This window comes from Ischnura elegans, chromosome 5, assembly GCF_921293095.1.
Source record: "Ischnura elegans chromosome 5, ioIscEleg1.1, whole genome shotgun sequence".
Taxonomy (NCBI): Eukaryota; Metazoa; Arthropoda; class Insecta; order Odonata; family Coenagrionidae; genus Ischnura; species Ischnura elegans.
In genome coordinates this window covers 44,581,851-44,595,439 of record NC_060250.1, presented here as the reverse complement: position 1 = coordinate 44,595,439, position 13,589 = coordinate 44,581,851, and the positions used below count along the sequence as shown (strand labels likewise).

General features: G+C 36.0%; 1 protein-coding gene across 2 annotated transcripts; it reads left to right on the top strand.

The window, feature by feature from the left end:
- Nucleotides 1-857: 857 nt before the first annotated feature.
- LOC124158791 (motile sperm domain-containing protein 2-like) lies at nt 858-11,101 on the top strand. 2 transcript variants are annotated; one of them, XM_046534107.1, is made up of 11 exons: nt 863-966; nt 1,213-1,379; nt 1,450-1,596; nt 2,333-2,510; nt 2,623-2,786; nt 2,878-3,080; nt 3,199-3,283; nt 3,399-3,511; nt 4,219-4,416; nt 5,848-6,000; nt 9,981-11,101. In XM_046534107.1, exons 2-11 carry the CDS (start codon nt 1,301-1,303, stop codon nt 10,164-10,166), a joined length of 1,506 nt encoding a protein of 501 aa, XP_046390063.1. In that variant the 5' UTR covers nt 863-966; nt 1,213-1,300; the 3' UTR covers nt 10,167-11,101. The 2 variants fall into 2 exon arrangements, with proteins under 2 accessions (XP_046390062.1, XP_046390063.1); XM_046534106.1 differs by having other exon boundaries at nt 858-1,379.
- The last annotated feature ends 2,488 nt before the right edge of the window (nt 11,102-13,589 follow it).

Sequence of the window (13,589 nt, the reverse complement as noted above, 5' to 3'; positions counted from 1 at the left end):
CATTTCTATTAAATATCCATAGCAGAATTAATGGAATTATGAATGCAAGGGAAAAAATTGACTCATAATACGCTGCTTCCTTTCCCCGGTATGGTTAAATATTTCCTTACTTTTGGACTAATATAGTATATTTTATCAGATTGATGTACTGAAAGGGTTAAAAGCCATAATTTTATTCTCTGAAAAAGTTATCAATATTTACAATGATTTTTTTGTTAAATTTACTGTATATTCCAGTTTTCTTGTGAAAAATTGTTTGGGGATCCCTTTGTTACTTGCGTGCAATGGAACGCATGGGGGCGTAATTTTTAGGGTAGAGAAGCAGAGAGATGAGTGGTCTTGCGAGGTTGCCTTATCTACTCCATGATACTTGTTTTATTGGATGTCGTCTATAGATTTCATGATGCATGTTCATTAGCAATCAATGATTTCGCTAGTAATTTGTTGGCTGTCTACACCAGGCGCTGCATCCATTTATAAAACTTTGCCAAAAAATATATTCATTTGGGACAATTCTTAAGATAATGCAAGGTATTACCTATAAATTACTGTAATTCTTTGATAGTTTAATGAAATCTCAAGTTAAAATACGATACAATAGCAAACGCGATGAAATAATACCGTGCACTAATCCTTACGCATTTGAATTAGCGGCAATATAAAGAAGCTGTTATGAGAAATTCAGTTGACGGTGAAGAAGTTCATGACTGATTTGTTCTATAAAAACTCAGATCAATATCTCCACAAGTAATAGATAGTAACTTTTGCTTATAATTCAAACATACTATATCGCGTTTGCAAAATGTTTCTCTCTATTAATGTTAATTAGCACTTATACGGAGATTGTGTTGATAAAAAAAGACTGCCACACTGCGTAGCCAGGGCAAGGTCTTTCGCAGAATTGCCGAGTAATTATTCCGGGTTCGCGCTTAGTGTTGTTTTACTTGAATTGTGGTCAGCGTAAATGTAAGCGTGGAAAACCTAATTCAATGCCTGTATTCACTTCTTTCGAAATGAGCTTATGTGCCCTGTGTACCTATCTTACCCCATCTTTTGGTGTGAGGCTTATCACTGCGCTTAGGTCTTCCTTCGATTCTTGTTGATACCGTTCCGTGTGATGGAATACCGCAATTAGATTAAGAAATTGGACTTACTTGTATGATACTGTGCTCCTTTTTTATATTGAATCTGTGAATGTGTTTCGGCAATTAGTGTGTGTCCCTTATACACCGAGGATAACTTCTACATTGGGAAATAGTTAAGCTGCACAAAACCTCTATAAGAATTTAAGCTATCAGCAATGGAGCCGACTGCACAGCAAATACAGGAACTTCGAACTAAGTTTCTTCAGAAATTAGAGCAGCAGACTCCAGAATCTGGTAAGTGATGCTCCATTTAAATTCTTTTACTCATTTTGGTGTCACTAATCTAATTGCAAGTATTTTCAAGGTGGTGTTCACCCAGCTGATCTTGCTAAAATAAAGAACGGAGATGCTTGGCTTAGACGTTTCCTTACGCACAATGATTGTGACATGAAAGAGACATTAGATATGTTGTGGGAATCGGTAGATTGGAGAAATAGAGTCGGTGCCAATGGTATGAGTATTTTTATGTTATTTCCTTTTGTAGTGATCTTTTAGTTGTAAGCTACTGCTTGCTTGTGAATTGCATGTTATCTTATGTAGTTAGAGGTGAAATATAGGGTAAGACCTTAAATACATGTTGTTTTTTGGCTTTCACTGTTATGTGGTACCATATATTGGAGTTTTTCCTTATTGCCGTCATTATGGAGAAAACACTCACATAGTTACAACAAAAGAAATGCCTCAATGTTTTCATCTGTCACTTTTAGGTTCCAAACGTTTCCTTTCGCAAAGTTTTATTTCGGCATTTGTATTGATTTTTTTTTCTTTTTTGAACATATAAGTTCATTTTGAAGTTTTAATTCATTTTACTTTTTCACTGGTCTGCATTTTTTTGGATTCTAGATGGTTATGCAATGAGGAACATTGGCGGGTTGAGAAAACCGTTCAATTAGTGATCATTTGTATGTTCAGTATCCCAAGATTTGATGTTATATGCTTTTCATGTTCATTTCTGAAGCTTCCGAATATTGTGCATGTATTTCATCTAAATTCATATTTCAATGTCTATTTGGATGGATTGAATGTAACAGCCCTGGTTGCTTAAGTTCTTTTCCCTAATTCTCCTTTGCCATTTTGCCATAAGTTAATTTTAAAGCTGCTCCACCATTTCTTTTACCTTACCCCATCAGATTTAGCAAGTGATTAACTCTGTTCCCAAATTCATGAGGTTAAAATTTTCATTTCAGAAATAACTGAAAGTTCAATTAACAGGAACTTTTTAGAAGGTGGAGTCTTATTTGTCCGAAGTAAAGATAAAGATGGCAAGCCATTGTTAATTCTTAAAGTTAAGAAGCATTCCAAGAACCACGGTGATGCTGAAGGTCTTAGGAAATATGTTATTTACTGGTTTGAGCGATTGGAAAGGTTTGTTGCTGAAAGTTTTTATTTATTTTTTTTTTTATTTTTGTTTGACTTAAATTGATCCTCGGGGTCACCCAGCTTAAATTTAATTTTGTTTTCTCGCTTATTATTTCAGGCTCACAAAAGGGGACCAAGTTACATTATTCTTTGATATGGCTGATGCTGGTCTATCTAATTTGGATATGGATTTAATTAAATATCTTATTGGAATGTTTAAAACAAATTACCCCTATTTTCTTAATTTCATATTGGTGTTTGAAATGCCCTGGGTTATGAATGGTAAGAGAGGTGAAATTTAACTTGATTGCGATGCAAGTATTTGTGTGAACTTCATTTCTTTAAGAAGAAAGGAATCTCGTTTTAATTACAGCTGCTTTTAAGATAATCAAATCAATGCTTCCTGCTAAGGGAGTTGAAAGGCTCAGAGTTGTGAATAAGTCGAATCTGAAAGAGTATGTTGATCCTGAGAATGCACTGAAGTGTTGGGGTGGAAAAGATGATTACGAATTTGTTTTTGAGTCAGAGCAGTTACCACCACCTAAATCTGGTAGAGGCGATGATACCAGGAAAAAGGTTGGTGATCCAATAACATGAGCGAATTCAAAAGCATTTGGTAGTGAAAGCATTATTTTCCTATTTCTTTTGTATAGTCCATTTGATTTGCTTAATTTATTTTCTTGGTTCCTAAAAGGTGACATTTGCTGAGAATTCACACAGTGACATGAGCGGAGATGCCAGAAATGACATGAAAGCCTCTGATTCTATGTACTCAGGATGTAAGATGATTTCTCACGTTGTTAGACTGTGGCATGGCTATTTAGATGCTGCATGATATTTCTTTTTACTACATTATGTAGCTCTGACTTACTCTAGTTTTCCATTCCATTATAGCCAATTTGGTCAGTATTTCTCCAAGTGACTTCCTAAACTTTGTAAATGATGGTTCTAATTTGATGGGGACAATCACGCTCACCAACATTAGCGACGGATGTATCTCATACAAGGTGAGGAAACAAATTGGTTTCAAAATGATATTGCTAGTCTCTTCTAACAGCTGCTCTGTTTTGTCTTTCATTTCACATTCTATATCTTATACTTCTTGAATATTCGATTGCTATAATGTCTATGAAGTATAATATTTTCACTCAGACCTATGTCAAGCATTAAATCAATATTTTGATTTGGTTTCCAAAGGTCTAACAGGTTATATTTAACAATAGAAATTGATCTTTAATTTCTTGCTCCAACGAAATCTATATTGTCATTGTGTGATATACTCTTTGTCAAATGTAATGAATTTTTAATGTATCACCCATCATCTTGATTGTTTTACAATGTCATCATATGCCATTCACACTACAAGTGTTGAAGCCTACATCTCAAATTCAAGGATACCTCGTCTGAGGTCATGTCACAATTTATCCCAATTTAACCATTGCGGGTATGATAGTCTATCAATTGCATCTTTGAGACTATAAGTGATGGTCATTTAATTGCATGTTTTGCCAAAAAGTAATCCTATAAACCCATATGTATTTGTAGAAGTTCACTGTAGAGTCCTTTTAATTGATATTGGTGTGCCTGAACATCATTTGAGGCCTTTTGGTGGCTGTAAAAGTTTCTGATCAACCTTAGATATCTACATAGTTTTATATACTGATACTTACTTTGCTAATTATTTTCAATGTTTGCATTTCATCCACTCAATCAGATCAAAACTACCACTCCTGATAAATTCCGTGTGCGACCTAGCACAGGCACATTAACAGCTGGGTCAACAGTAAACATCACCATCATCCTGCAGCATGGCTATCCGATACCAGCATATTCTAGAGATCGATTCCTGGTGATGTGTCTGCCCATTGAATCGTCTTCCTTGGACTCTCAAGAGCTTTCTGAACTGTGGAAGGTATTAATACTGGGAAATGAAACAAGATTGTACTGATATTTGGTGGAAACATTTGCAATCTATTTTTTCTGGTTTTAACTGCAACGGCATAATTTTGGATATTGCTGTGAAATAACACTGGTAACATATTTCCTCCCTAGATGTACATAGTATATGCCTCCTTTATAAATCCTTCCTGCCTGGTTACGAGTGGGAAAAGATGCATTTAAAGGGAACAAGACACTATTTTAAGCCTCAAAATAATTGATCGAATCACTTGCCTCCTTCAGTTACGCAAGAGATTACGGAAAAATGCTAGGGAAACAAATGTACATCATTCCATAGTAACCTCATTAAAATGATTCTCCTAAATGGCTGATGCCCTCTCATCCGTTTTCATTTGAAATTGATGATTTTATTTCATATTTTCAAGATAATATCATTAATTTTAATTATACTACTACATAAAATACTGTCATCTGCAGTTATTAAAATAAAAATTATACAAAATGAAATCATCACCAAAGGCTTTTGCCTACAGTTTTCTTGCACACAATTTTGTAGCTGAGGTTTTCCTGGCTATTGTAAAGTACATTATTAAGCAGTGATTGGCTACTCTTACCGAGCCAGGTCTGTCGCTTAATTTGCTATGTCTGATATTCAATGGCGTCGAAAGCTTAAAATTTAACAATGCATGGAATGCAGTGGCCCCTGATAGCTTCTAATGACCACAGTAGTCATTGCAAAACCCACTGTCTAGACTGTGTATCTACCGATTTGATCGATAGATTTTTCTTCCTCATAGGAAAATCTACTAAAATTGGTAGCATATTAATTGCGTAAGCTTGGTTTCGCTGATGGTAGGACCTGCCCGCCTTGTGACGGTGCAGGATTCCTCGTCCCCTCCCGTCCTTCCCCTGGAGGCGTCGTCAGGCTCTCATCGCAGCGGCGCCTCCTTTCCTTGTTCCTTCCCGTCCATCCCCTTCTGGTGGCAGAGGAAAAAAGCTGATCGCATACAGTCCCTGCCCCAGGAGTGTATCCCGCGAGCCCGTCCTAAGAGATTCGTTCCCACTGTCTAGACTGTGTATTCCTGCTTATGTATCATAAATATCACCTTTGATATGCTGCATATCTTGCAGTATTATTAAGAGTATGATTCATAAACTACCTTTAAGTCCATATTCTTATGTTATTTCTCCTTTTTCTCTTATGCTTTTATATATTAGTCTACTTTTATTGTGTGTGTTTTAGTATACATAATGTTTTTCATAAAAAATGAGTTTTACTTGAAGCAGTTACATGTTTAAATTTTTTTTTCTAATGTATGGAAAGTATTGATTTTATTTCTACCTTCTATGTTGCGCTTCATAATTTTTTTGCCAATTAATCGTTTTTTTTCCTATCACTAAGCATAAGAATATTTTCTAAGAATGTGTGTTGCTTCTCCTTTAGCAATGCAATGGTAAAAATGTGGAGCAGCACCCACTGCGATGCAATCTTGGTTCTGGTTCCTGGCCTGCCGATTCTCCTGCACGATCAGGATCTTCTACAATGGCATCAAGTTCTGCAGACGTTGACAAGCAGCTGGCAAATATATTAAGAGGGGTGAGTTGTACATTGCCTTTGCAACCATTTTTCATTCAAACTGTTGTAATAGGTAGTTTAAATTTTCTAGAATAAACTACGGTTGTAATATTGCCATCTGTTGTCTTATCTTAGCATTTCCTGGCATTTAATTTTATTCATTGTGCCATCGTTTCAATATATATATCTTGTTGGATAATATGGCTGTGTATGAGGCACCATTAAGTCTCTTCAAGTAATCCAGAGAAAAACGGTCAGGTCTCCCTTAGCAGATACATATGTTTTCATCAGGATAGAGATAGGCATTTGTGGTCAAATTGGCTGAGCCAGAATTTACATAGAGAACATCAACATGGAAATTGTTGATGCTTTAAATCTGTTAATATTGATAGTAGAGCTTCGTTCAGAATTTGACAATTCTCATAATAAAACAAGGAATTCAATTCGAAGTTTGCAATTAACGTGCAAGCAACAATTATCCATGTAGCTAATTCATATAAACAAAGCATTAGTTGATCGCAAGCCAATGCCGCTGGTAGGGTTATAAATGCCGAAAGGAGGGTGCCAACTACCGTCGGTGTCTGAGATAATGCAGAATGGTCATAAAAGGTTGGTGCTAACAGTGCGTGATTATCTGCAAGACCCTTTTCAACGAATATCCAGAAATAATGCTCCGTACAGAGGGGCGTAAGAGTCTCTTGGGGCTCAGTCCACCAGCCATACTAAGGAGAGCTCCACCGTTTCAAAAGGCTTAACAAGGCTGGATATGAAATGAAGTACAATCACGTTAAGATCAGGGAAATAAAAAACAGGACTGAAAGTCATGGAAATGTCAGATGATATAGGTTATAGTCAGGGAAAAACTTTATAGACGTAGCAAAGAGATGAAAATTGTACTCGAACACACTGAGAATGGTTGCGTTTGAGCTGCAAGGTGGGCATTCTGTTGCTGTCCTGGCTGGGTGTCATGGGCCAACTTGGTACCACTTGACATCATTCCTACTGCTACTGCTCACACTAAGAAAACAAAAATAATGTTGGCCAAACATGTATTTCAGTTTAAAGACCTACACTCCAAGATTCAAATTTAATATAAAATATAGAGGTCAGGAAAAGGAAAAAATTTCACAATTTACCCTCCTGCATTTTTCCATCAAATGTCTATTAACAACTGCTTTACTCTTGACATAAAGTCAGGGAAATTTTGAAATTTCTGATTGGAAATTAGGATGAAGTAAGAGAATTGGGAAATGGAAAGTACATGTGAACCCTGTAATGGCAGGCAAGATTGTAGATTACATGGTAAATCCCTATCATCTCGTAATGAGGTAACTCACTCTTACCCAAAATTGCAATTTCAGAATCAATCAGAAGAATGTGGTAGGAATTGTTAATGAAGATGAAAAGAAAATTCATTCCGCTATTCTCTTATAAGTAAAAATGAAAGGCCCAAAACTTGCCGTCTACTTTTCATAAGGTGGTGGGTTGATAACAGTTCTGGTTGCATTCTTAACCCTTAGGCTGCGGGAATGTTTTTATACGGTTTGCATGCTGACTGCAGGAAAAGCATTATAAAATGTTGGACCATTTCTCAACTATCTACAGCAGTTTCCCAAAATTTTTATTGCTACCCAGATACTTGGGCACTCTCCCTCACTCTAAGAATCATCAAAGGGCTTATATCTCATGGGCCAGCCCTCACAGTTGGGGGTGCTTCCTGGAAATTCCTTTTTGACTGCCTATTTTGTATTGTTTCTTAACCACTCCACACTATAAATGTGCCTGCAAGACTCTTGGCCAGGCTAGGGGGGGAAATATTTCTTGCTTCTCTCCCGCATAGGCTGGTAGCTATAATAGGGTAGTTTCCTTCAAAGAAAATGAAAGGCATTGATTGCAATACGTTGCCCACCATAAGTGTATTCATAACATACAAATTACCGTATTTCTCCGAATAGGGTCCCCCTCTGAATATAGTCCCCCCACCCCTAATTTTGAGGCTTCAGTTTCAGGAAAAGTAAAAAAAATGCGTTTGAATATAGTCCCCCCTGTACTTTTACCACAGGCATTTTTTGAAAAAAAGGGGGGACTATATTCAGACATATACAGTATTTGGTTTTAGAAATCCCACTTTAGACGAATGTTATTGGTCAATTTTAACCTCATTTCAAAAAGGCCAGATTGTAAGGCTGTGCGAGACTCTCGACTCGGCGAGAGTCTCGCCTGGGTCGAGAGTCTTGACAAGAGTCGAGAAGTCTCGCCCCTTCGAGATTTCTAGACACCCGTCGAGACTCCCGGCTCCTCGAAAAAATAAAACTATTTCTATTTTAGGCATTGAAAATAATTTAACAAAAAGATTATTTTAAGACATCTTATATATTTCCAAAACTAAAAATGATTGTAATATAAGATCATCATTGACAACTTAAGCATATTTTATTATTTAATTAACCGAAATTGATAGGTAACCATGAACCTTAGTTACCACAAATAAGCATCGCAAAAAGATATATAAAATTCTATAGATTTAGACTATGATCTCTTCTTTTTTGTTCATTTACAAGTGAATTTTTTGTTATATTACTATAATAAGAAACATTGATGTAAACCTTTCATGCCTATATATCAAAATTATTTCAATTTAATTTTAAGCCCTGATAATGGTTTGTAAATAAACGGAAACGTCGGCAAAATTGACATTTCAGTTTAAAGACCTACACTCCAAGATTCAAATTTTATATTAAATATTGAGGTCAGGAAAAGGAAATATTTTTTTTCCAAATCCCTCGTTGGGAACTCTATTAACATCGTGCACACTCTTCAAAAAAATTGGATGCAGAGGGTAAATCATTAAATAAAATACTTTTATAATGTGAATAAACCCATAAAAGTCGTAAGAAATACCCCAGTAAACTCTATCATTGACTGAGTGCGGTATTCTTCGGAAATTCTTGCCTTGCCCGGGAGTCTCGACCGGTGTGGAGAAATCTCGAAGGGGCAAGACTTCTCGACTCTTGTCAAGACTTTCGACCCAAGCGAGACTCTCGCCGCGCCGAGAGTCTCGTCCTGACAATGCCGAGAAATGAAATTCTTGTCTCGACCGCCGAGACGAGACTCTCGCACAGCACTACCAGATTGGCGCCCATGCGATGCCACTCCATGTGACGTCACAGCAGCCCAGATGCTATGCGAGCAGTCAGGAGTTTTACATTGTCTGAGATTACCAATGCATGCATGAGGCAAAGAGCTCAGGGAAACATGTCTTAATAATCACCTATTAAAACTGCCTATGGTCGGAAAGTTTCCTGCGTTTGATAAGGTATTAATAATCCTTATTTAAGCCAAGCGCTGCCTGCTAGCATGGTACTCTGCTACCTACTAGCATCCTACGTCGTATCAGGGTTCAAAACCTCGCCCCAAGGTCACCTTACTTGCGGCTGTGGGAACCAGAATGACGTCACATGGGGTTTTCCCAGCATTCATACTTAGCCGTCGCATTTTCGCGTGCTTGAAAATGTTCACTTATCATTTAATCACAAAAAATAGATATCGTCATTTAAAAATCTAAAAGCGTGAAAAACGTACTTCAGGAGTAGTAATCTTTCCATTTAGGCAATAAAACCATAATAGGAAACCACCCTATTGGGGAGAACAGCTAGTTGAGGGAAGGAATTTCTCACAAGAGTATAAGCAACAGCGAACCACTTGAGATAGTTGCAAGGAGCCGAGGTATTGAAGACGAGGAGTGATGCACTCAGAAGGAGTTCATGACGACTTTATATTTTATGTGGTGGGGTAAAGGCAGTCAATTTTTGCCTCAAATAGCTGGAGATTTAATGAATGGTTTATAAAACAAAAAAGTTTGGTTCTCTTATTTTTCAAAATCTATCACGATCTTCAGATTTATAAAATTGATGGACGAGTAGCATGAATTAATTATATTCATATTATATAATTTGTGTCTAGATGTGGCACTTAATTTCTTTTTCAAACTTTGTACATAGGTAAATGAATTGAAAGAAGCTCAAAAAAGAATGCATGGAGAGCTGAAGTGGACAAAGAGATTACAGTGGTTCTCCGTCATTTTCATCGTGGTCCTCGCCAGCCTAGCGTACTACTGGGAAAAGAATACAGTGCCAGATGATGTATGCTACCCTCATCGTGGGGTAAACTATGATGAAATGGTTTAAGAACAAAAGTGTAGTATGAGTTATTGAGATACACAGCAAAGCAATATAACTTTGTGAACCTATTTTTGTATTAAACCATAATGTTAACTCTTTGAGCAATATCTAGTGTGCTTCCATTCCTTGGTATTTAAATAATTTAAAGGTATGGAAAAAACTCTCCAGTTAATGGAGTTTCTGTTACCATTTTTTAGTATTATTACTGTTTTTGTGAACTCTTTGGGAGAAACCTACCATATTTATGTGTATACTTGCAGAAGTAACACCTTTGTATTGTGCTCATACAGTTATTGTGATGTCTTTGGCAGCCGAACAAAATAAAGAAAAAATTGACGATTGCCCTTTGTCATTTCTATGGCAATCATTTGTTATGTGTATGTGAATGTTCAGTGTCAACTGTCCACTGAAACTCTAGAAGTGTTCTCTGTCTTTCTCATTTGAGCATTTGTTATGCATTTCTTTTCCACCACAAATGTTCACTGATTTCCATCTTGGTCTGTATGTATCATATTTAATAAAGATGAGCGTTGTTGTTTATGGGTGTGATAATATGTGATTGTTCAGTTAAGACAATGTTATCCTTGGATGGGTTATGATTCAGTTACGCAGAATTTATTTTGTGTGCCCTGCTTATCTAGTCTGCTGTATGCATTAAATTGCCGAAGAACTGTAGCTGAAATGACCTGTGGTACTTGCCATAAAATTCGGTACATATCAAAGCTTTAAGCACAATGGTATATTTTTGGGTGAATGTGAAGTGCATTACACTTTTTAGTTGAAATATATTTTTTCATGTAATACCTACTCTTCCTCCAAATGTCTATCATTTTTAATGTATTTTTTCACTCGTGTAAGAAAAATATTGATAATATATACAGTGTACATAACCGTGAGGCTTTGAAGTACAAATTGTTAATAATATAAAATTGTTAATGCTATTTCCATTTTGTTGTTCTTGTTTTTTTTCTGCATGTTATTCTTCACTGATTTCATGTGCCATTTGGTTTTGGTAGCTAATATAATTATTATTCCCTGACTATTATTTTGGAGTCTTTGATAGTAGTTTCAGTCTCTTTGCCCAAAGTGCTTCGCGCATTTTTATGCTTATCAAAAGGCATATAACCATAAATTATATGATTGCAAGTAATTTCAATGGACAAAGTATTTTTTATGTAGTGGTTTTTATTTTAATTCAGATATTTCCCTTTTCAAATGGTAAAAAAATAAGTGTCATCAAAATCGATTTAAGAAATAAACATTTCCATGCTTTTCATGTATTCTTTTTTATTCTGTTGTACACAGTCTGTAATTATACACATGGTACTTAATTTTCTTCAGAGTATTTTTGGAGAGTTTAAAATGCCAAGCTTAATGTTAGGCAATTCCAACCCAGGGAAAGAAATATTTCTTGATACATTTGCGCTTTAATTTATTTCAACAAACCCTTTCCAGCAGTACTGTTATTTTCATTTTTTTCATAATTTTTCAAACTTATTTAACCATGATCTGTTTGAATAAAGTGAGAAATGAATCGGGTTCTATTTCTTTTCAGCTATTTGTGTGAGTTAAAGAACTTAAATATTGATAAGAAGATCCAATTTGTTAGCACTATAGTTAATATACGAGTTATATGTAATTATTTACTATAACTATGGTTAGAGCCACCAATTACCGTATTTCTCCTAATATAGTCCCCCTCTGAATGTCCCCCCTCCCCTAATTTTGAGGCTTCAGTTTTGGGAAAAAATTTAAAAAATGCGTTTGAATATAGTCAATATAGTCCCCCCTTCACTTTTACCACAGGCATTTTTGGGAAAAAAGGAGGGACTATAGTCAGATAATTATGGTAAACCCTGTATTTTATATGAAGGGTATAAACTAATGTTTTTAGTTTCTTATGCCGAATTTTCAAATCGTTATTAACTAAAGTAACAAACCCATCACAGTTTACTGAATTACTTAAAGTATTTTTCATCAGAAGTAAATATAAGTGTTGAGTCAGCTTTTTCTTTACGAAAGAATGTGAAATCTTTAAAATTATTTAATGAGTTGGTGAATTTAGGATGTACACTTACCACTATTTGGTGATGCATTGTAGAGTCAAATATTAGCTGTTTGATTAGGCAATTTTTATTTTGAATTCCATTTATCAACTCCTACTTTTCCTCGATGCCTCAACAATCGCCCACCAAATCAAATCTGTTCATCTATAGTAGCCCAACAATACAGATCCGCTCAGCTGGCAGTGTACGGAGCATAAACGCTCACCTTAAACTTTGGAGAATACGAGATGAGCATTTATGCTCCGGACACTGCCAACTGAGCAGATTCATATTGTTGAGCTATAAGATGAGCAGCTTTGATTCGGTGGGCGATTGTTGAGTGTTTTTACAGTGGAGGTATCGTCCTGTCTCTGAGCACTCAAGTACCTTTAATAAATTACCAGGTCTTAAAATGAGACTCATCATCTTCGACCTCAGACATTATTATCACTGAGAGGAATTGCATACCACCAAGATATACTGCAATTCTTAATCGATTGTTACTTCTCAGCTAAGTTCTTGTGGAGCAGAGCATTAGAAAATGAACAGTGTAAGTTATCTTTCATTGAGACCAACCTTCATAAACACCCAAAATAAAACATATAGTTACACCTCAAGGGCGTACTCAGGATCAAAACTGGAAGAAGCAAGCCATGGTTGTTCAAGTTGTAGGTAAGATTTAAGCATGGAAAAAGTGAATTAAATCAACATTTTAAGGAAACTGTAACAGCTCTTTATTAGTTTTTAAAATTATTTGCTTTAAAAATATTATTTTCCTCAAAGACATTTGCAATTTTTGCTTCTGGGGGGGCAGCTGCCCCCTCCTGCCCCTTGCTGGGTAGGCCCATGTTACACCTGGATACAGACAGAACATAAAAATCCCAAGTACAGTACAAAGTGACACAAATAGGCAGCTGTACTTTTCCAACAAAAGAAGGGCAACTTATATGATTTCAATATGTAATGCAGTGGCAAGAAAAATCACACACTCCAACAAGGAGCTGCTGAAAAAATAGACTGCATCTCCAAAAATAACGGTACTAATCTGCCCCTGCTATAATTCCTGTATCGATGGGTCACAGCAATAATTTCCAAATTACTAGTAAGTGTATTCCTTTACCATTTGGGACTTCGAAATTCATTTTGTATGTATTAGAATATATATTCAGTTCAGGATCGTGTATTGTAAATTTTTACATGATAAATAAAATAGATGCGTCCGAACAGTGCAATGATTACCGGGAATCGGGCACTCAACTGTAATAGGAAAATGTTATTACTAATATTACTTTAAATCTAGCGCCATTGTAATACAGCGCGTGAGCGCTTAGCTAGAGAGAAAGTACTAATATTGTACGCTAGGAAGCAGCACAATGACGACAAG

Excerpts from the sequence above, each read along its gene's own strand:
- LOC124158791 (XM_046534106.1), top strand. The coding sequence starts at position 1,301 with ATGGAGCCGACTGCACAGCAAATACAGGAACTTCGAACTAAGTTTCTT. Across the intron at positions 1,380-1,449 it reads GCAGCAGACTCCAGAATCTG|GTGGTGTTCACCCAGCTGAT; the intron begins GTAAGTGATGCT and ends AGTATTTTCAAG. Across the intron at positions 2,511-2,622 it reads TGGTTTGAGCGATTGGAAAG|GCTCACAAAAGGGGACCAAG; the intron begins GTTTGTTGCTGA and ends TTATTATTTCAG.